Below are 23,093 nucleotides of genomic sequence, written 5' to 3' on the forward strand. Positions count from 1 at the left end.
CCATGGATCTGTGCTTATACTATAATGAAGCATGAAGCAAATTATTCAAGAAGATAATAAAAAAAATAAAAGATTTACCGACACGTTATTTGTTATCCCTTTGCGTCTAATTGAATGAAACTCCTTATCAGTCTGCTTTTAGGGTATTGAAAAGGTTCTTCCAGTCATTTAGAGCAGACGGCATTGTCACAGCTTAGGCCCAAGGCGCTCAAAGCTGATTCCCGGACGTCTTTGTGCTGACGTACTGTGTGTGCTTTTTCCTGGCCCAGCCATGAATGCCACCTCGCCCAAGTCCTCGCTGGTCAAACTGGGCCTGCATACCAACAAACAAAAGACGCTAAAGGTCATGGTGCTCGGCCAGAGCGGCGTTGGTAAAACGGGTGGGTGTCATTAAAAAACAATGCTCCAGACACAGCTAGGACTAACACACTGCTCGCTGCTCTTTAATTTGCAGCTATGGTTGTGCGTTTTATTACACGCCGTTTTATTGGCGAATATGATCCGAATTTGGAGAAAATCTATACCTGCCAAACAACACTGGACAAAGAGTCGGTTCAATTTGACATACTGGATGCCACCGGGCAGCTGCACGTGAGCTGGGTTGAAAGGATCTTGAGAGGAACCATAATGAAATCGAACTGAACTTTTGCAGGAACTAGATGGCGTTACACTGGAGTCCAACATACGCTGGGCCGACGCATTTATACTCGTTTACTCCATTACAGATAAGTGCTCCTTCGACGAGTGCAGCCGGCTGAAGTTTCTCATCAACTACAACAAGCGCAGACGCAAACTGGGCTCCGCCAGCAAGGTGAGCAGATGGCTGGAAGAGATCACGTTGAGAGACGTTGCATTCCAGCTATATTTTTTGCAGGATTACGCACTGGACATACCCGTCATACTGGTGGGCAATAAGACAGATCAGACTGGCGATCGCATGGTCAGCTTGGAGGAGGGACAACGTCGCTTTCGTGAGCTCTCTTGCGCCTGTTTCCATGAGATTTCTGTCAGAGAAAACGTCGACCAGGTGCGTCACATTTTATATATTCCTAGTCATCCGTTAAAGCTTAAACCCACTCGTCTAGGTACAAAACGTATTCCGCGATGTGTTCCGCTTCTGGCGCGTGTTTAGCAAATTTCCAAAGCTCAAACGTTCCACCAGCGACGTGGCGCATGCCGCCGATGGCATCTTGACGCCCGACTCTGGCTCCTGTTCCTTTTACGATGCGCTGCCGTTGGGCGTGGCGCGACGCTCGTTCCTGGTGATCGGCAGCGCCTGCCAAGAGGAGAGCGGCAGCGGCGATCACACCGAGTCCACGGATGACATAGCCAGCAGCAGTTTGGGCAGCTCACGCAGCGATATCGAAGCACCCTTCCGGAATCGCGCCTCCACCGATGGCACACTGCTGTCCAGACCCAGACGTTGGCGCTATCCGCCTCCAGGTTGTCTAATACCGCACACGAATCGCGTCGAGCGTCGCATGAGCATCTCGACGAGGGGCAGCAATGCCAGCTACTGAACTGGTGTCCATTTAGTTAGTCCAAATGTTGCGCCAAATATACGTATAGCTAAATGTTCAAATACTTAAAGCGAAAGCATTTATTTCAATTTTACGATTATCTGTAATGAGATTTATTTTTTAAATGGCTACTAAATATGTTCTAAAAAACAAGCACGGCTGTCAATTTTTACCTGTCCCAAACATCAAACGCAAAATAACCCAATTTTAAGCACTGGAAAGTTTTTACTATTACTGTAGTAAGGGGATTTGGAAAAGTACACCCGCAATTTGGAAAATTATTGGAAAACTTGTAGACTTTGTTTTAGCTTCATGTAAGGCCTACACGTGAATGGACACGACTCGTGACTAAATCTGGAACAATAAAACTTGGGACCGGCAATAATTTGTATACAAATAATTTTCCAAAATTTAGCAATCCAATAATGCAAATTTTACCTAGTTTAAGCTAACTGCTTCTTATCTAATCTAATTTTGTAGACGCTTTTGGGCTACATTTATTTGCACTTGCAACAATTTGAACAGTGAACGCATAAATAATATGAAAGACATTACATTGGACATTGCAGCCAAGAGATTCTCTCGGAGAGCCGGGCTAATCATCGTCAATCTTAAGCATATACTCCTCGGCGCGCAGGGCGAGCTCACGTATGTTGCGGAGGCAGCCAGCGGCGGCGAGTTGCAGCTCCTTGTTGGTGGAGCCAATGCACTCCAGCAGGAAGGGCACCACTCCGCTCTATGGGAAGAAAGGATAACTCGTTAGCTGGGAACAGCTGATCCCGAGGCTATTTAATGCTCACCTGGTGCATGGTAATGCAGTTCTGTGGATCCATAGAGAGTTTCTCGAGGGCCATGGCCGTGGTGCGATGCACCAGGGGATTGTCGCTGGTCATGTAGGTGACAATGGGTGTAACGGTGCGCAGACGTCCCAGCTCCTCGGTGTTGTTGCCAAAACAGGCGCACGCTGCGACGGCCGCTGCCAGATTCATGCGCAGCATGTCGTCCGTGGTGTTGACCAGATCAGCCAGCTTGTAAATGACACGCAGATCTGTGAGAATGGCCAGATTGGTTTGGTCCAAGGCAATCGTAGCGATGGCCGCACACACCGCCGACAGCACCATGATTTCCTTGGACTTGAGCAGACCCACCACCAGCTCCATGGCGCCTACCAGGCTGCGCACCAGCTCCGCCGAGTCGGTGGCATTCTTCACGCAAGGACAAATCGCATAGGCGGCATGGGCCTGCACCCGAGGACTGGTGTTCTTTAGCAGTGACCAGACCAGACGCACTGCATCCAATTGCTCCAAAATGCGCATGCTCTCCGGATCCTCGGCGCACTCCTTAATCGCCTTGGCCAGGTTCTCGAGCAGCGGCGAATGCGAAGAGTTGAGCAGAGCAACCATGGCTGGCAGGCCGCCAGCATTGCGCACTTGGACACGATTATTTTGGAAGCGTACGCATTCGGACAAAGCGCCCGTGACATTGGTCAAGACCTCGTCGCACTCATCGGCGAGCAGGGCTACCAGATGATGAATGACATTCATGTCGTCCATTTGCTCGACATTCAAATCCGACATGGCGCACATCCAAATGGCGCCCGTTGCACCCCGGATCAGTGGCTTATTATCGCGCACCGTCTTGTCCTTGATGATGCCAACCAGCGGCTCCAGTCCGCCCGCCTCGCGTACCAAATCCCGGGTGGTTGCATCAAAGGCGCATTTATAGAGCGCCGTGCTGCCCTCTACCTTGAGATCAATGCACTCCGAATTCAAATGGTTGACAATATCCGCAATCATGCCCTCGGTGGTGATGGCCAGCTGAAATTTTGGCTCCGACGAACATTTTTGGACAGTGCCCATTATCGGTATGACCACATCGATATGAACGGACTTCAGTAGGTTGGCCATTAGGGGCACAATGCCACTCTTCCGCATCTGTTCCATATTGTGCTTGGAGTCGGCCAGCGTCCAAAGGGCACGCGAGCCGGCTCGGGCCATGTCCAGGAATTCGATTTCCTCAAGGGTAAGTTGACTGCGCGGCGTTTGCAGTATGCTGCAGCGGATCGGAAACGAAATACACAGACACACACACACACATATATAAAGATATATAAAAGATTCTTGATATAGCTACCTCATTATACTACCTCATTTTGATGTCCAGCAGATCGACCAGCTTGGATATGCCGCCACATCGGCGCACATATTTGCGTGCCAGACGCACTTTGCTCACGTTCGATAAGGTTTCGGCGGCCATGGTTTTCAAATCCTTCATGGACGAGCTCAGAATATCGACAATCAACGGTATCCCATCGAGATCCACAATCGTTTTGCGTATGTCAATGTTCAGCGTTATATCGGAGAGGACGGTAAGTGCGCCCAGGCAGCATTTGGTATCGCTGCACTCGAGTATGTTGACCAAGACATCCAGTCCACCAATGTCTTGGATAGCGAACTGATTGATTTGTGTGCGCAGATCGTAGTCCTGCAGGCAGCAGAGGGATACTATTGTGGCTGTCTGATTGCCCGCCTTGATGTATTTGACCAGCTTCTGGATGTTGTAGTATTCGGCGGGTATTTCGGCAGCTCGGGCCACGTCCTTCCAGCGTTCCTCCTCATCCGTTGAGGATTCCTCTTCTGTGGTATCGGAATCTTCGGCAACCACTTGACGCTTGTCCCGAGAGAAACGATCTGGACAGGAGCCGCACTGTTCGCGGATCTTTCGTGGACGGCGTGGCGCTCCGGTGCCAATCATCGTGGAATACAAGTTTTTTTATATACTTATATTTAACTTGTCATATACAAGTGCTCAGTGATGGGCTTTTGCTGTTGTAGAAATTGCTTGTTCATGAATTTTTGTGTAGCTTGCGTAAAGGAATTTCAAAATCGTATAACAAAAATCGATTAAATAACATTTGTTGCCGGGGCAACGTTAACAAAGTTTCCGTACGTCAGTACGTGTATATTTGTGTTTGCACATTTCGCTAACAGCTTAACAAAAACAATAAACATTTGCAACTTTTTATAATTAGTCCGATCTTAGACCATATGCTAATGACGCTAAGTGACGTTGAAACCAGTTTTGAATAACCCGCCGAACTTTGTGTTAAGGCTGCACTGCGGCGAATTCATGAAGCAGTATTTTCTTTGCTTAGTTTGGTCTCATTGTTATGAATATTCGGTTATTGCAAGAAATACGAATACAATAAACACTTTATTTAATTGTTGTTTGTTAATTGTTTAAGTGTTTTTCTATGGCCTCTATTCAAACAGCTTATCTGGATGAAATAATTGGTTGAATTTAAGGAGTCTGTAGAAAGAACTTTTCTTCAGCTTCACACTGGGCAAATATATGATTAAACTCAAGTTTTTTAGGTTTTACAATTTAGTAATAATTAATGGATATATATTTTGTATACAAAGCATACATTTCATGGAACAAGGAAAAGCAAAAACTCCCTAGTCGGCAATTTAAAAGGGTTTTTACAAAATGTAATATACATGTTATAAAAAATACTCCATGATTCACATTTCCCTAAAGAAAATCGATATCCGAAGGATCTGGCAATAGTCGGATGCTGAAAATATCTAAGCCCAAATGTACAAAATCCGTACCAAGTTCTAATGCAACATCTTTCATAGCCAATCGTTTCTTTGGGTCCGTATGCCAGCAGTTTTTCATCAAAGATTTCAATTTATTGGAATTCGCATGATGCTCTACATCTGCGAGAAGAGGACGTTCACCTAGAACCATTCAACACCTTTAACGAAAGTTAAGGCAACTTGACCAAATGCTTACCCTGACTGATTTTATTCATGATGGCAAGTGTTGGGAGGTGTTCCAAGTGATAGAACGGCCTTTTATGTGCCATCACCTCCCAGAGCACAATGCCAAAGCTGAAGACATCACATTTCTCCGAGTATAAATGACTGATGGAAACCTATGTAAATATAAACCATTATTTAATCCACTCTTTTCCAGTCCAAGGAGCACAAACCTCTGGTGCCATATAGCAGGGAGTGCCAATTTCGGTCATCTTCTTCGAAGTAGCCTGTTCAGTGACTGCTCCAAAGTCGGCTATCTTTAAGGTGCGGAATTTGTTCGCAAGTAACAAGTTGTGTGGCTTAAGATCGCGATGAATCACAGGCCTTGGTTTCATGTTATGTAAGTAAGCTACACCCTGCAAATTATTCTATTGTTTAATGTCTGTGCAATGAAAATAACATCTTTTACCTTGGATAGTTGATGCATCCAATTGACGGCAGCTAAGTACGAATAGTTTCGCTCTTGTTTTTTATCACGATACATGTAATTGTGGAGTGATCCGCAGTCTGCGTATTCCATCAATATCAATGTGTTGCACTCTTTATCTTCCATAGTACAATAAAATTTAATTATATTCTCATGACAGGCGCTGGATAGATACTTCACTTCTCTTTCAATGCCCTTTTTGGCATCCGCATCATTTACGAAAATTCGTTTCAGCGCCAGCTGTGTTTGATTCATCTTAGCCTTGTAGACAACGCCAAAGCCGCCCCGGCCAATTTGCTGAAATTAATACATATATTAACTTAAGTAATGAAATTAAGAATATTGGCGATCAATACCTCTTCCAATTGTAGATAGTCGATATGTTCTATTGCTTGTGCTTCAAAGGTTGGGATGTTGCCAAAATATAGCCTATTCGAAAAGTTTGTTCAAGTTATTTAAGAAATAAAACGCTTTAGTCGGAAGTACCCGACTAGGGGATACCCTGAACTCTCTTCTATCAACATCAAATACAGGCTAGATTTGACCAAGTTATGGGGTTGGGAAATTTTGACCCATGTCTATATAGGAATCTTGGGGTAAGATTTTGGCATGAAATTCGACTAAAAAATATGTGTTCATATTTGAATGCCAGATTAATCTAGAGGGAAAACTATGAAGAAAAAGCCAAACCTCGTGAGAATCGGATGAGATTTGACCAATTTGTGGGGGTGGGAAAATTCGACGTAAGTCTATATAGGAATCTTGGGGTAAGATTTTGGCATGAAATTCGACTAAAAAATATGTGTTCAGATTTGAATGCCAGATTAATGTGGAGGGAAAACTATGAAGAAAAAGCTAAACCTCGTGAGAATCGGATGAGATTTGACCAAGTAATGGGGTTGGGAAATTTTGACCCATGTCTATATAGGAATCTTGGGGTAAGATTTTGGCATGAAATTCGACTAAAAAATATGTGTTCAGATTTGAATGCCAGATTAATGTGGAGGGAAAACTATGAAGAAAAAGCCAAACTTCGTGAGAATCGGATGAGATTTGACCAATTTGTGGGGGTGGGAAAATTCGACCTAAGTCTATATAGGAATCTTGGGGTAAGATTTTGGCATGAAATTCGACTAAAAAATATGTGTTCAGATTTGAATGCCAGATTAATGTGGAGGGAAAACTATGAAGAAAAAGCTAAACCTCGTGAGAATCGGATGAGATTTGACCAAGTAATGGGGTTGGGAAATTTTGACCCATGTCTATATAGGAATCTTGGGGTAAGATTTTGGCATGAAATTCGACTAAAAAATATGTGTTCAGATTTGAATGCCAGATTAATCTAGAGGGAAAACTATGAAGAAAAAGCCAAACTTCGTGAGAATCGGATGAGATTTGACCAATTTGTGGGGGTGGGAAAATTCGACCTAAGTCTATATAGGAATCTTGGGGTAAGATTTTGGCATGAAATTCGACTAAAAAATATGTGTTCAGATTTGAATGCCAGATTAATGTGGAGGGAAAACTATGAAGAAAAAGCTAAACCTCGTGAGAATCGGATGAGATTTGACCAAGTAATGGGGTTGGGAAATTTTGACCCATGTCTATATAGGAATCTTGGGGTAAGATTTTGGCATGAAATTCGACTAAAAAATATGTGTTCAGATTTGAATGCCAGATTAATCTAGAGGGAAAACTATGAAGAAAAAGCCAAACTTCGTGAGAATCGGATGAGATTTGACCAATTTGTGGGGGTGGGAAAATTCGACCTAAGTCTATATAGGAATCTTGGGGTAAGATTTTGGCATGAAATTCGACTAAAAAATATGTGTTCAGATTTGAATGCCAGATTAATGTGGAGGGAAAACTATGAAGAAAAAGCTAAACCTCGTGAGAATCGGATGAGATTTGACCAAGTAATGGGGTTGGGAAATTTTGACCCATGTCTATATAGGAATCTTGGGGTAAGATTTTGGCATGAAATTCGACTAAAAAATATGTGTTCAGATTTGAATGCCAGATTAATCTAGAGGGAAAACTATGAAGAAAAAGCCAAACCTCGTGAGAATCGGATGAGATTTGACCAATTTGTGGGGGTGGGAAAATTCGACGTAAGTCTATATAGGAATCTTGGGGTAAGATTTTGGCATGAAATTCGACTAAAAAATATGTGTTCAGATTTGAATGCCAGATTAATGTGGAGGGAAAACTATGAAGAAAAAGCTAAACCTCGTGAGAATCGGATGAGATTTGACCAAGTAATGGGGTTGGGAAATTTTGACCCATGTCTATATAGGAATCTTGGGGTAAGATTTTGGCATGAAATTCGACTAAAAAATATGTGTTCAGATTTGAATGCCAGATTAATGTGGAGGGAAAACTATGAAGAAAAAGCCAAACTTCGTGAGAATCGGATGAGATTTGACCAATTTGTGGGGGTGGGAAAATTCGACGTAAGTCTATATAGGAATCTTGGGGTAAGATTTTGGCATGAAATTCGACTAAAAAATATGTGTTCAGATTTGAATGCCTGATTAATCTAGAGGGAAAACTATGAAGAAAAAGCCAAACCTCGTGAGAATCGGATGAGATTTGACCAAGTTATGGGGTTGGGAAATTTTGACCCACGTCTATATATGAATCTTGGGGTAAGATTTTGGCATGAAATTCGACTAAAAAATATGTGTTCAGATTTGAATGCCTGATTAATCTAGAGGGAAAACTATGAAGAAAAAGCCAAACCTCGTGAGAATCGGATGAGATTTGACCAATTTGTGGGGGTGGGAAAATTCGACCTAAGTCTATATAGGAATCTTGGGGTAAGATTTTGGCATGAAATTCGACTAAAAAATATGTGTTCAGATTTGAATGCCAGATTAATGTGGAGGGAAAACTATGAAGAAAAAGCTAAACCTCGTGAGAATCGGATGAGATTTGACCAAGTAATGGGGTTGGGAAATTTTGACCCATGTCTATATAGGAATCTTGGGGTAAGATTTTGGCATGAAATTCGACTAAAAAATATGTGTTCAGATTTGAATGCCAGATTAATCTAGAGGGAAAACTATGAAGAAAAAGCCAAACTTCGTGAGAATCGGATGAGATTTGACCAAGTTATGGGGTTGGGAAATTTTGACCCATGTCTATATAGGAATCGTAGGGTAAGATTTTGGCATGAAATTCGACTAAAAAATATGTGTTCAGATTTGAATGCCAGATTTATCTAGAGGGAAAACTATGAAGAAAAAGCCAAACCTCGTGAGAATCGGATGAGATTTGACCAAGTAATGGGGTTGGGAAATTTTTACCCATGTCTATATAGGAATCTTGGGGTAAGATTTTGGCATGAAACTCGACTAAAAAATATGTGTTCAGATTTGAATGCCAGATTTATCTGGAGGGAAAACTATGAAGAAAAAGCCAAACCTCGTGAGAATCGGATGAGATTTGACCAATTTGTGGGGGTGGGAAAATTCGACCTATGTCTATATAGGAATCTTGGGGTAAGATTTTGGCATGAAATTCGACTGAAAAATATGTGTTCAGATTTGAATGCCAGATTAATCTAGAGGGAAAACTATGAAGAAAAAGCCAAACCTCGTGAGAATCGGATGAGATTTGACCAATTTGTGGGGGTGGGAAAATTCGACCTATGTCTATATAGGAATCTTGGGGTAAGATTTTGGCATGAAATTCGACTAAAAAATATGTGTTCAGATTTGAATGCCAGATTAATGTGGAGGGAAAACTATGAAGAAAAAGCCAAACCTCGTGAGAATCGGATGAGATTTGACCAATTTGTGGGGGTGGGAAAATTCGACCTATGTCTATATAGGAATCTTGGGGTAAGATTTTGGCATGAAATTCGACTAAAAAATATGTGTTCAGATTTGAATGCCAGATTAATGTGGAGAGAAAACTATGAAGAAAAAGCCAAACCTCGTGAGAATCGGATGAGATTTGACCAAGTTATGGGGTTGGGAAATTTTGACCCATGTCTATATAGGAATCTTGGGGTAAGATTTTGGCATGAAATTCGACTAAAAAATATGTGTTCAGATTTGAATGCCAGATTAATCTAGAGGGAAAACTATGAAGAAAAAGCCAAACCTCGTGAGAATCGGATGAGATTTGACCAATTTGTGGGGGTGGGAAAATTCGACCTATGTCTATATAGGAATCTTGGGGTAAGATTTTGGCATGAAATTCGACTAAAAAATATGTGTTCACATTTGAATGCCAGATTAATGTGGAGGGAAAACTATGAAGAAAAAGCCAAACCTCGTGAGAATCGGATGAGATTTGACCAAGTTATGGGGTTGGGAAATTTTGACCCATGTCTATATAGGAATCTTGGGGTAAGATTTTGGCATGAAATTCGACTAAAAAATATGTGTTCAGATTTGAATGCCAGATTAATGTGGAGGGAAAACTATGAAGAAAAAGCCAAACCTCGTGAGAATCGGATGAGATTTGACTAATTTGTGGGGGTGGGAAAATTCGACCTATGTCTATATAGGAATCTTGGGGTAAGATTTTGGCATGAAATTCGACTAAAAAATATGTGTTCAGATTTGAATGCCTGATTAATCTAGAGGGAAAACTATGAAGAAAAAGCCAAACCTCGTGAGAATCGGATGAGATTTGACCAATTTGTGGGGGTGGGAAAATTCGACCTATGTCTATATAGGAATCTTGGGGTAAGATTTTGGCATGAAATTCGACTAAAAAATATGTGTTCACATTTGAATGCCCGATTAATCTAGAGGGAAAACTATGAAGAAAAAGCCAAACCTCGTGAGAATCGGATGAGATTTGACCAATTTGTGGGGGTGGGAAAATTCGACCTATGTCTATATAGGAATCTTGGGGTAAGATTTTGGCATGAAATTCGACTAAAAAATATGTGTTCAGATTTGAATGCCAGATTAATGTGGAGGGAAAACTATGAAGAAAAAGCCAAACCTCGTGAGAATCGGATGAGATTTGACCAATTTGTGGGGGTGGGAAAATTCGACCTATGTCTATATAGGAATCTTGGGGTAAGATTTTGGCATGAAATTCGACTAAAAAATATGTGTTCACATTTGAATGCCAGATTAATGTGGAGGGAAAACTATGAAGAAAAAGCCAAACCTCGTGAGAATCGGATGAGATTTGACCAAGTTATGGGGTTGGGAAATTTTGACCCATGTCTATATAGGAATCTTGGGGTAAGATTTTGGCATGAAATTCGACTAAAAAATATGTGTTCAGATTTGAATGCCAGATTAATCTAGAGGGAAAACTATGAAGAAAAAGCCAAACCTCGTGAGAATCGGATGAGATTTGACTAATTTGTGGGGGTGGGAAAATTCGACCTATGTCTATATAGGAATCTTGGGGTAAGATTTTGGCATGAAATTCGACTAAAAAATATGTGTTCAGATTTGAATGCCTGATTAATCTAGAGGGAAAACTATGAAGAAAAAGCCAAACCTCGTGAGAATCGGATGAGATTTGACCAATTTGTGGGGGTGGGAAAATTCGACCTATGTCTATATAGGAATCTTGGGGTAAGATTTTGGCATGAAGTTCGACTAAAAAATATGTGTTCACATTTGAATGCCCGATTAATCTAGAGGGAAAACTATGAAGAAAAAGCCAAACCTCGTGAGAATCGGATGAGATTTGACCAATTTGTGGGGGTGGGAAAATTCGACCTATGTCTATATAGGAATCTTGGGGTAAGATTTTGGCATGAAATTCGACTAAAAAATATGTGTTCAGATTTGAATGCCAGATTAATGTGGAGGGAAAACTATGAAGAAAAAGCCAAACCTCGTGAGAATCGGATGAGATTTGACCAATTTGTGGGGGTGGGAAAATTCGACCTATGTCTATATAGGAATCTTGGGGTAAGATTTTGGCATGAAATTCGACTAAAAAATATGTGTTCACATTTGAATGCCAGATTAATGTGGAGGGAAAACTATGAAGAAAAAGCCAAACCTCGTGAGAATCGGATGAGATTTGACCAAGTTATGGGGTTGGGAAATTTTGACCCATGTCTATATAGGAATCTTGGGGTAAGATTTTGGCATGAAATTCGACTAAAAAATATGTGTTCAGATTTGAATGCCAGATTAATCTAGAGGGAAAACTATGAAGAAAAAGCCAAACCTCGTGAGAATCGGATGAGATTTGACTAATTTGTGGGGGTGGGAAAATTCGACCTATGTCTATATAGGAATCTTGGGGTAAGATTTTGGCATGAAATTCGACTAAAAAATATGTGTTCAGATTTGAATGCCAGATTAATGTGGAGGGAAAACTATGAAGAAAAAGCCAAACCTCGTGAGAATCGGATGAGATTTGACCAATTTGTGGGGGTGGGAAAATTCGACCTATGTCTATATAGGAATCTTGGGGTAAGATTTTGGCATGAAATTCGACTAAAAAATATGTGTTCACATTTGAATGCCAGATTAATGTGGAGGGAAAACTATGAAGAAAAAGCCAAACCTCGTGAGAATCGGATGAGATTTGACCAAGTAATGGGGTTGGGAAAATTCGACCTATGTCTATATAGGAATCTTGGGGTAAGATTTTGGCATGAAATGCGACTAAAAAATATGTGTTCAGATTTGAATGCCCGATTAATCTAGAGGGAAAACTATGAAGAAAAAGCCAAACCTCGTGAGAATCGGATGAGATTTGACCAATTTGTGGGGGTGGGAAAATTCGACCTATGTCTATATAGGAATCTTGGGGTAAGATTTTGGCATGAAATTCGACTAAAAAATATGTGTTCAGATTTGAATGCCAGATTAATGTGGAGGGAAAACTATGAAGAAAAAGCCAAACCTCGTGAGAATCGGATGAGATTTGACCAAGTTATGGGGTTGGGAAATTTTGACCCATGTCTATATAGGAATCTTGGGGTAAGATTTTGGCATGAAATTCGACTAAAAAATATGTGTTCAGATTTGAATGCCTGATTAATCTAGAGGGAAAACTATGAAGAAAAAGCCAAACCTCGTGAGAATCGGATGAGATTTGACCAAGTTATGGGGTTGGGAAATTTTGACCCATGTCTATATAGGAATCTTGGGGTAAGATTTTGGCATGAAATTCGACTAAAAAATATGTGTTCAGATTTAATGCCAGATTAATCTAGAGGGAAAACTATGAAGAAAAAGCCAAACCTCGTGAGAATCGGATGAGATTTGACCAATTTGTGGGGGTGGGAAAATTCGACCTATGTCTATATAGGAATCTTGGGGTAAGATTTTGGCATGAAATTCGACTAAAAAATATGTGTTCACATTTGAATGCCAGATTAATGTGGAGGGAAAACTATGAAGAAAAAGCCAAACCTCGTGAGAATCGGATGAGATTTGACCAAGTTATGGGGTTGGGAAATTTTGACCCATGTCTATATAGGAATCTTGGGGTAAGATTTTGGCATGAAATTCGACTAAAAAATATGTGTTCAGATTTGAATGCCAGATTAATCTAGAGGGAAAACTATGAAGAAAAAGCCAAACCTCGTGAGAATCGGATGAGATTTGACTAATTTGTGGGGGTGGGAAAATTCGACCTATGTCTATATAGGAATCTTGGGGTAAGATTTTGGCATGAAATTCGACTAAAAAATATGTGTTCAGATTTGAATGCCAGATTAATGTGGAGGGAAAACTATGAAGAAAAAGCCAAACCTCGTGAGAATCGGATGAGATTTGACCAATTTGTGGGGGTGGGAAAATTCGACCTATGTCTATATAGGAATCTTGGGGTAAGATTTTGGCATGAAATTCGACTAAAAAATATGTGTTCACATTTGAATGCCAGATTAATGTGGAGGGAAAACTATGAAGAAAAAGCCAAACCTCGTGAGAATCGGATGAGATTTGACCAAGTAATGGGGTTGGGAAAATTCGACCTATGTCTATATAGGAATCTTGGGGTAAGATTTTGGCATGAAATGCGACTAAAAAATATGTGTTCAGATTTGAATGCCCGATTAATCTAGAGGGAAAACTATGAAGAAAAAGCCAAACCTCGTGAGAATCGGATGAGATTTGACCAATTTGTGGGGGTGGGAAAATTCGACCTATGTCTATATAGGAATCTTGGGGTAAGATTTTGGCATGAAATTCGACTAAAAAATATGTGTTCAGATTTGAATGCCAGATTAATGTGGAGGGAAAACTATGAAAAAAAGCCAAACCTCGTGAGAATCGGATGAGATTTGACCAAGTTATGGGGTTGGGAAATTTTGACCCATGTCTATATAGGAATCTTGGGGTAAGATTTTGGCATGAAATTCGACTAAAAAATATGTGTTCAGATTTGAATGCCAGATTAATGTGGAGGGAAAACAATGAAGAAAAAGCCAAACCTCGTGAGAATCGGATGAGATTTGACCAATTTGTGGGGGTGGGAAAATTCGACCTATGTCTATATAGGAATCTTGGGGTAAGATTTTGGCATGAAATTCGACTAAAAAATATGTGTTCAGATTTGAATGCCAGATTTATCTGGAGGGAAAACTATGAAGAAAAAGCCAAACCTCGTGAGAATCGGATGAGATTTGACCAAGTAATGGGGTTGGGAAATTTTTACCCATGTCTATATAGGAATCTTGGGGTAAGATTTTGGCATGAAATTCGACTAAAAAATATGTGTTCAGATTTGAATGCCTGATTAATCTAGAGGGAAAACTATGAAGAAAAAGCCAAACCTCGTGAGAATCGGATGAGATTTGACCAAGTAATGGGGTTGGGAAATTTTTACCCATGTCTATATAGGAATCTTGGGGTAAGATTTTGGCATGAAATTCGACTAAAAAATATGTGTTCAGATTTGAATGCCAGATTTATCTGGAGGGAAAACTATGAAGAAAAAGCCAAACCTCGTGAGAATCGGATGAGATTTGACCAATTTGTGGGGGTGGGGAAATTCGACCTATGTCTATATAGGAATCTTGGGGTAAGATGTTGGCATGAAATTCGACTAAAAAATATGTGTTCAGATTTGAATGCCTGATTAATCTAGAGGGAAAACTATGAAGAAAAAGCCAAACCTCGTGAGAATCGGATGAGATTTGACCAAGTAATGGGGTTGGGAAATTTTTACCCATGTCTATATAGGAATCTTGGGGTAAGATTTTGGCATGAAATTCGACTAAAAAATATGTGTTCAGATTTGAATGCCAGATTTATCTGGAGGGAAAACTATGAAGAAAAAGCCAAACCTCGTGAGAATCGGATGAGATTTGACCAATTTGTGGGGGTGGGAAAATTCGACCTATGTCTATATAGGAATCTTGGGGTAAGATTTTGGCATGAAATTCGACTAAAAAATATGTGTTCAGATTTGAATGCCAGATTAATCTAGAGGGAAAACTATGATGAAAAAGCCAAACCTCGTGAGAATCGGATGAGATTTGACCAATTTGTGGGGGTGGGAAAATTCGACCTATGTCTATATAGGAATCTTGGGGTAAGATTTTGGCATGAAATTCGACTAAAAAATATGTGTTCAGATTTGAATGCCAGATTTATCTGGAGGGAAAACTATGAAGAAAAAGCGAAACCTCGTGAGAATCGGATGAGATTTGACCAAGTTATGGGGTTGGGAAATTTTGACCCATGTCTATATAGGAATCTTGGGGTAAGATTTTGGCATGAAATTCGACTAAAAAATATGTGTTCAGATTTGAATGCCAGATTAATCTAGAGGGAAAACTATGAAGAAAAAGCGAAACCTCGTGAGAATCGGATGAGATTTGACCAAGTTATGGGGTTGGGAAATTTTGACCCATGTCTATATAGGAATCTTGGGGTAAGATTTTGGCATGAAATTCGACTAAAAAATATGTGTTCAGATTTGAATGCCAGATTAATCTAGAGGGAAAACTATGAAGAAAACGCCAAACCTCGTGAGAATCGGATGAGATTTGACCAATTTGTGGGGGTGGAAAAATTCGACCTATGTCTATATAGGAATCTTGGGGTAAGATTTTGGCATGAAATTCGACTAAAAAATATGTGTTCAGATTTGAATGCCAGATTTATCTGGAGGGAAAACTATGAAGAAAAAGCCAAACCTCGTGAGAATCGGATGAGATTTGACCAATTTGTGGGGGTGGGAAAATTCGACCTATGTCTATATAGGAATCTTGGGGTACGATTTTGGCATGAAATTCGACTAAAAAATATGTGTTCAGATTTGAATGCCTGATTAATCTAGAGGGAAAACTATGAAGTAAAAGCCAAACCTCGTGAAAATCGGATGAGATTTGACCAAGTAATGGGGTTGGGAAATTTTGACCCATGTCTATATAGGAATCTTGGGGTAAGATTTTGGCATGAAATTCAACTAAAAAATATGTGTTCAGATTTGAATGCCAAATTAATCTGGAGATGATGAGCTAGTGCAACGAAAATAAATTTAAAATCGATATCGATTCTTTTAGATTTCTTAGAAATGAGGCAAGTTATCGGATATCGGAAATAGGATCACTAACATTCAAAAATTCAAGTCTCTAACTTTTTTTCTTTAATCGACGCGCTTTTACATACGGACAGTCAGACGGCCATGGCTAGATGGACTGATCTATAATAAGTATATACTTTATGATGTCGGAAATGTTTCCTTCCGCCTTTTACATACCTTAACACGAATTCAGGGTACAAAAATTAAATGTAATAAATAAGTTGGTAGAAAAAGCACCTGATAATTTTGCTGAGGCTCAATGACGCAGTCTTCATAATAGACCCCTTATATTGGTCACTGTCCCAGCACATGGCAATGATCGATTTTATATAGCTGGAGCCCAAAACATCTGCAACATAGCTTAGAGGTGGTTGAAGCTTAATACCAAACCTATTTTGCACATTCTGAGGGCCAAGAAAGGAAGACAGTTCATTTTCACAAAATGGTTTACAGCGGGAAAGCACTTCCCAAAGCACTATTCCAAAGCTATATGCATCGATCTTTTCGCTGTAATATTTTAATGTGTATCTGGGCGCATCATCGAATCCCTCATGGTCGATATATGATCTTGCCTCAGGTGGTATATAATGTTTTGATACATTGGCATTGCCACTTGCTAGCTCACCGATCTTCAAGCAGCGAGCGTTATCGGTTATAAACAAATTCTTTGGTTGTACGTTGCCATGGAATATGGGCGTCGGCGCCAGTCCATGTAAATATGAAAGACCCTGCAGGGCGATAATGAAAAAGTTTCTCAATAAATGTAGTCGAATGTGCTCGACAGCAAATATTTCGAATGAACTCTAAAATGATGATGATATAAATGAGACATACCTCGGCACACTGGGTCATCCAATGGATCGCAACGTTTATAGAATATTTTTGGCTTTCTGGCCCATGAATATGGGTATCCAGGGATTGGCATTTTGCGTATTCCATAAACAAGTACAGTTCTTTGTTTGATGACTCCGAAACCTCATAAAACTTCAGAATATTCTCATGGTCAGCGCTCAACAGGCGCGCGTATCTATTCCTGACCCATTCAAAGTCTTCAACATTTTTATGATATTTTTTTACAGCAATTTGCTTATGACTCCAAATTGCTTTGTACACTGTAGAAAAATTGCCTTTCTTGATAGCCTTAAATAGAAAAGATTATTTGTTTGTTAATTGAGTTATTTTTCTATTACGAATCATTTACCTCCTTCAGTTCAACAAAGTCAGCCATGGTTCAATGCTGGCTTATCGAATGCCAGATAGCAAAACAAATGTAAACAATTAAGAGTTTTTCAGCCGGAAGTTATCACCTAACAGGTACCCTGAAGCTTCTTCAATTTGATCTGTGCGTGCCATAGGATGTCCTGTAATATCGTTTTTACCCATATTCAATGGGCCTAAGGTATAATTAATAAACTCAAAAATATATGAATTTAATTGTTCATAATTTACATGCAAACTTATATAAAGTGTTCTCGACTTTTTCAAAACTAATGCGGTTTTTATATATTTTTACCATACGAAAGCCAAAGAATAAAACTTGGTTTGATCAAAATCGACTATGTTCCGTTTTATGAAAATGAGACGTAATATCGCAAAATAAATTGTGAGTTTGATTTGGAAATGGTATGAGAGACTTTATATTTTAAATTTCAAGCCTTTAGTCTGGTTTTCTAGGCATTATACTTAATGACAATTCTAATAGGCATCGAGCACGTCTAACAATCAAAAATATCAGAAAGGATCATGCGTTAGAATTAACAAGAAGAAAATTAATACAAAACAGAATAATTGGTCTGTTCAGCTCACTTGTGCACGAATAACTAAAATAATTCCGACCTATTCCGGTGGCGGAGAAATAAAACTATCTTCGACAGGGTGAAAAACTTAACTTATCGCCCAGGTATTCGATTAGTGCTGACAGTAGTCAACTTAATTTAAGTCGATGGCACTTTAATGACCACATACCTTGGAAATGGGTAAAAAGGGTATGATATTTTGTGCAAGTAACCCTTGAGAGCTGTTTTTTTTTAGCATAACTTATAAATCATAAGATATATATATGGTATATTCATATTATATAAATAGTATATTCATATTAAACATCATTTATTTTTTGGATATCTCCTCTATTCCTCTTAAATCTTGTGCTTTGGGATTTTGTTAAAAAAAATCGGACAATAAGCATCGATCTTATTTACCATAATGTAGAGCAAACCAAAGAAGTAGCAGCTAGGGTATGGGATCGGAGTAGCATTTTTCTGCCTGACACAATGATTGGCACAAAACCAATATACCCTTTTTTACTCATTTCCATTCTGGATGGCAATACCAACTCAAAAGATATGATAACAATCAATTTCCTGTGATTAGTCAAAAGTTTGATTACTCTATTATCATTGATAAGTGCAGAAGTTTCGACCTAGATATCGTTAAAGTAGTTGCGCTCGAGTGAATTGCATAAAAGAAGTGAAGTCACACTTTTAAAAGTTACTTTTTGCATTATTGAAAAAATGCTTATAAAATACAAAAACTGTAATAAAGTTCAACGGGAAGGTGCGAAAATGGAAATAACAATTTGTATTTGAATTACAACAGGCAAACTCTTTTATAAATTCACAGACTGATAGATCACAAGGAGATTTCCCTAGGATCGATTTGTTCATAAAACTTTCGGATGGTAAACAAAATAGAGTTCTTCTTATTACTTTGTGGAATTCGTAAAACCATTAAAAACGTATTCATCGAACGAAACTTGAAATGTCGCATAAAATATCCTTGGCTCCAATTTTCCACCCGGCTGCGTGGATTTTATGCAATATGTGAAATAGTTTGGTACTCGAAACTTATATCACATTTCCATGGATTTTTCTGAAAGTTTATAACACCTCTCAAACGAATGAATTAAAGATCTTTAAAAATGAATTTCAGCCAGATAGAAAGGTAAGCCAATAAATTTTAAACAACCGTTTTACGCGTTTTTTTTTTCACATTTAACCGAATCTCCCAAAACTTCGTTCATAAGGTAACTGCAGTACAAGTTTCGGTCAGTTTTGTACGTATCGATTTTGTATTATTTTTTTTTTTTTTTTTTTTATCCAATAACGTACCTTCCAGCTGTTTAACCTTAAACTATATGTGTACTACTCAGAGTGGTATGTGGAATATTAACTCTGTAAATATAGCTTGTTCAGCTTTTCTTTCAAAAACTCCATAGTTGGTCGGCTTTTCGGTAGAATATTCCAACAACGTTTCAATAATTTTTTTAATTTCTCCGCATTTTGGCAGTTTTCCACATCTTTTAGGGGAGGATGCTTACCTGTAGCGAAAGATAAATTGAAAAACAATTTATTTAATTTGCATGTTCCCTTACCCCTACTAACTTGAAGCAACATTCCAAGTGATAGAAGGGCTTTTTATGTGCCATTACCTCCCAAAACACAATGCCAAAGCTGAATACGTCACTTTTCTCCGTGTACTTTTGGGCATTGATAATCTAATTCATAAACATTCTTTAACATTCTCCTTTCAGGCTAGAGAAATACAAACCTCTGGCGACATATAGCCGGGAGTGCCAATTATCATCGTCATCAAAGTAGCCTGTTCCGTGACTGTTCCAAAGTCGGCTATCTTTAAGGTGCGGAAGTTGTTCGCAAGTAACAAGTTGTGTGGCTTGAGATCGCGATGAATGACGGGCTTTGGTTTCATGGCATGTAAATAAGCAACACCCTAGGAAAAAAAGAAAGTTTTATTAGTTGCACGAAGAACACGATTTGTGTTTACCTTAGCCAATTGTTGCATCCAATTGAGGGCAGCCACGTGAGTATAGTTTCGCTCTTGTTTTTTATCACGATACATGTAATTGTGGAGTGATCCGCAGTCTGCGTATTCCATCAATATCAATGTGTTGCACTCTTTGTCTTCCATAGTACAATAAAATTTAATTATATTCTCATGATAGGCGCTGGATAGATACTTCACTTCTCTTTCAATGCCCTTTTTGGCATCCGCATCATTTACAAAAATTCGTTTTAGCGCCAATTGAATGTCATACATCTTAGCCTTGTAGACAGCGCCAAAGGCGCCCCTGCCAATTTCCTGAAATTAATTTATTAACTTATATAATGCAATTAAAAAATTAGGCGAACATTACCTCTCCCAATTTTACATCGCCGATATGATCTGTGGCTTGTGTTTCTAAGGTTGGGACGTTGCCAAAATATAGTCTAGATAAAAATTTAGTAAATTCCGTTTACAAATAAAGCTCTGATTACAACTTAAAACAAGTTGAAAAATATTTCTATAAAATTAATTTAAATTTAATAAAGAAATTTGTTAAAAATGTACCTGATAATTATGCTGAGGTTCAATAGCACAGTTTTCACAATGGGCCGCCTATTCTGGTCGATGTCCCAACACCTGCTAATTAGCGATTTTAAATTGCTAGAGCCCAGCCCATCCGGAACACAACTCAAAGGTGGTTGACGTCCAGCGAGAAAAATATATTTCAAAATGGGAATAGAAGATAGTTCATTTTCACAAAATGGTTTCCTGCGGGCAAGCACTTCCCAAAGCACTATTCCAAAACTATATATGTCGGTTTTTTCGGCATATATTTCTTCGTTAGGTGGTGGTATATAATGATTTGATACGGCGTATCCTCGAGCGGCTACTTCGCCGATCTTCAAGCAGCGGCAGTTATCGACCAAAAACAAATTCTCCGGCTTCAGGTTGCCATGAAATATGGGCTTAGGCGTCAGTCCATGTAAAAATGCAAGACCCTGCAAAATGAGAATAAACAGGTGACAGTGATTTCGTCGGGCGTGCCCGACTAGGAGATACCCTGAACCCCTCGCTGTGTTATCACAGCATACACACACACAATTTCATAGACAGACATTGCTAGATCGACTCGGCTTTTGACGCTGACCCAGAATATATATGGTTAATGCTTGATAGCTGCGCGTATTTATTCCTGGCCCATTCGTAATTAAATTTGCGATATGTTTTAACCGCAACTTGATTTTGAAGCCAAAATGATTTGTATACTGTAGAAAAATCGCCTCTCCCGATTACCTTGAAGATAAACAATAATTTGTTTTGTTTTTTTCATAAGGTTATAGTTAGTTATAGTAAGATATTATTACCTCCTTTAGATCGATGTCGCTTAAATTATAATTGTCACCCATGTCCAATCGCAAAAGCAGCTGTGCCGATTGAGTTAAATGCTAGAACAGATTAGAATTAATAGAAATTATACAACAAACAAATTGTTAATAACACAGAATCCTTGGTAATTCGTGGGTTCGATTTTTCATACAAAAGTCAACGATTGACCGATAATTTCTGTGGCCAGTTCGTAAAAGACATATCAGATCGTTTTCTTTATGATCAAATGCGACTTTACAGACATTAGTCAGGCAGCCGGAACTCTATGGACGCGGCCTTTGCTAACCAAGATATATTTTGTATATAAATATAAATACCAATCATTAATTAGCAGAAAACACAACCGTCAAGAATAAAATTAAAATTAGAAAAAAATTCAAAGTTTGGCGATCAATAGTTTGAAAAACAAATGGCGGAAATGCAATATATAATTTTTTGTATCTAAAAAAGTGAAAAATGTTTACAGTTTGATAGCCGTGTGAGCACTGATAACAATCGATATCTGATCGTGAATCAAAATTCCGAGAACTCCGCATTTACTACAAAAACTTAATAACTGCTCGCTTATGTACACAAAATGTAACTTATTTAGACTGACAACAATATTCAACAAGTGTACCTCCTTTTCTTTTAAGTATAAAAGGGTATAAAAAGTAAGTCCATCCCGCAGACATTGCTCAACGAGTACTGACAGAAGTGAACCTTAAGTTACTTTAAGTTATTCCCTTTTTAAACCATGAACCCTTTAAAATTGGGTGTAAAGGGTATGATGTTTTTGTGCAAGTGTATGCAACAGACAGAAAGAAATATCTGCGACCTCATTGAGTATATATATTCTTGATCAGGAGTGCGAGCCAAATCGATATAGCCACTTTTGGCTGTTCACAAACTACATAAGTTGAAGACTTGAAATTTGATATACGTAATTAATTAATTAATTAATTAAACTAAATAGCAAGGAATCGATTTTGAGACACGGTTTTTTAAACACAACGCAAAGGCTAGAAAACTCCCAATTTGGAAGTTAGTTTCATACAAAGTATACGTAAATTTCGAATAACTTTTTGGTTCCCTCAGCTTGATCTTCTAAAATGATGCATATTTGGATTTTAATAAAAAGCGGACCATTAACACTGAAGCTATTTCATGGTATATATTATGTATTGAAGGGGTTCCAGTATCTCATACACAGGCATTTCCGATTCGAAAACTCTTTATTGTTTTGTGTTAAAATGTTCCATCAAAAAAAACATCCCAAAACCATTATACCTTATACTAACCATTTTTAAGGTGATCGATAAATGCCAAATTTATATGCACGATAACAATCAAATTTCTGTCATTTTTTTTCACTTTGATTGCCGTATAATCACTGATAATAGCTTTCTTATCGCGAAAGCGGAACATGATATCACATTTCAAAAGTTGCTATTTTTGGTTTAATGTCACGTGAGAAAATATACAAAAAGATGTTTTAAAGTGAATTCCAGTAAAATTTGGTACATGGCCAACATTTTTTGAAAGATTCAATATTTGGAAGTGACCTCTCCCAGCCAGACATATATATTCAGTTGGTTAGTATGATCAGCATGTCTATATATACATATTACATATTACTACCCACACAGCAGTACTTGTTATTTAATTATAGTTCATTTCAATTTGATATTCTAA

At 38.9% G+C, this 23,093-nt stretch overlaps 4 protein-coding genes across 4 annotated transcripts; 1 reads left to right on the forward strand and 3 right to left on the reverse strand.

The window, feature by feature from the left end:
* The first annotated feature begins 149 nt into the window (after positions 1 to 149).
* LOC115759906 (ras-related and estrogen-regulated growth inhibitor) lies at positions 150 to 1,636 on the forward strand. Its single transcript, XM_030701031.1, has 4 exons — positions 150 to 380; positions 455 to 591; positions 653 to 1,027; positions 1,086 to 1,636. The coding sequence occupies exons 1-4, from the start codon at positions 272 to 274 to the stop codon at positions 1,518 to 1,520; spliced, it is 1,056 nt and encodes a 351-aa protein (XP_030556891.1). The 5' UTR covers positions 150 to 271; the 3' UTR covers positions 1,521 to 1,636.
* Positions 1,637 to 1,990: 354 nt separating this feature from the next.
* Positions 1,991 to 4,384, reverse strand: LOC115759995 (armadillo repeat-containing protein gudu). The gene is made up of 3 exons (XM_030701152.1): positions 3,667 to 4,384; positions 2,321 to 3,572; positions 1,991 to 2,256 (listed from the first exon to the last, which is right to left on the reverse strand). Exons 1-3 carry the CDS (start codon positions 4,272 to 4,274, stop codon positions 2,116 to 2,118), a joined length of 2,001 nt encoding a protein of 666 aa, XP_030557012.1. The 5' UTR covers positions 4,275 to 4,384; the 3' UTR covers positions 1,991 to 2,115.
* An 87-nt stretch (positions 4,385 to 4,471) lies between these two features.
* LOC115759996 (cysteine-rich receptor-like protein kinase 42) lies at positions 4,472 to 18,120 on the reverse strand. The gene is made up of 9 exons (XM_030701153.1): positions 18,060 to 18,120; positions 17,455 to 17,614; positions 17,088 to 17,393; positions 16,491 to 16,981; positions 6,128 to 6,200; positions 5,754 to 6,068; positions 5,518 to 5,700; positions 5,319 to 5,460; positions 4,472 to 5,263 (listed from the first exon to the last, which is right to left on the reverse strand). The coding sequence occupies exons 2-9, from the start codon at positions 17,479 to 17,481 to the stop codon at positions 5,055 to 5,057; spliced, it is 1,746 nt and encodes a 581-aa protein (XP_030557013.1). The 5' UTR covers positions 17,482 to 17,614; positions 18,060 to 18,120; the 3' UTR covers positions 4,472 to 5,054.
* Positions 18,121 to 19,517: 1,397 nt separating this feature from the next.
* LOC115759981 (mitogen-activated protein kinase kinase kinase 7-like) lies at positions 19,518 to 22,072 on the reverse strand. Its single transcript, XM_030701134.1, has 7 exons — positions 22,039 to 22,072; positions 21,398 to 21,478; positions 20,598 to 21,031; positions 20,404 to 20,476; positions 20,034 to 20,348; positions 19,800 to 19,979; positions 19,518 to 19,569 (listed from the first exon to the last, which is right to left on the reverse strand). Exons 2-7 carry the CDS (start codon positions 21,437 to 21,439, stop codon positions 19,552 to 19,554), a joined length of 1,062 nt encoding a protein of 353 aa, XP_030556994.1. The 5' UTR covers positions 21,440 to 21,478; positions 22,039 to 22,072; the 3' UTR covers positions 19,518 to 19,551.
* Between the last annotated feature and the right edge of the window lie 1,021 nt (positions 22,073 to 23,093).

The sequence above is a fragment of the Drosophila novamexicana genome, unplaced genomic scaffold (assembly GCF_003285875.2).
Source record: "Drosophila novamexicana strain 15010-1031.04,08,12 unplaced genomic scaffold, DnovRS2.1 tig00000387-arrow-pilon, whole genome shotgun sequence".
Lineage (NCBI taxonomy): Eukaryota > Metazoa > Arthropoda > Insecta > Diptera > Drosophilidae > Drosophila > Drosophila novamexicana.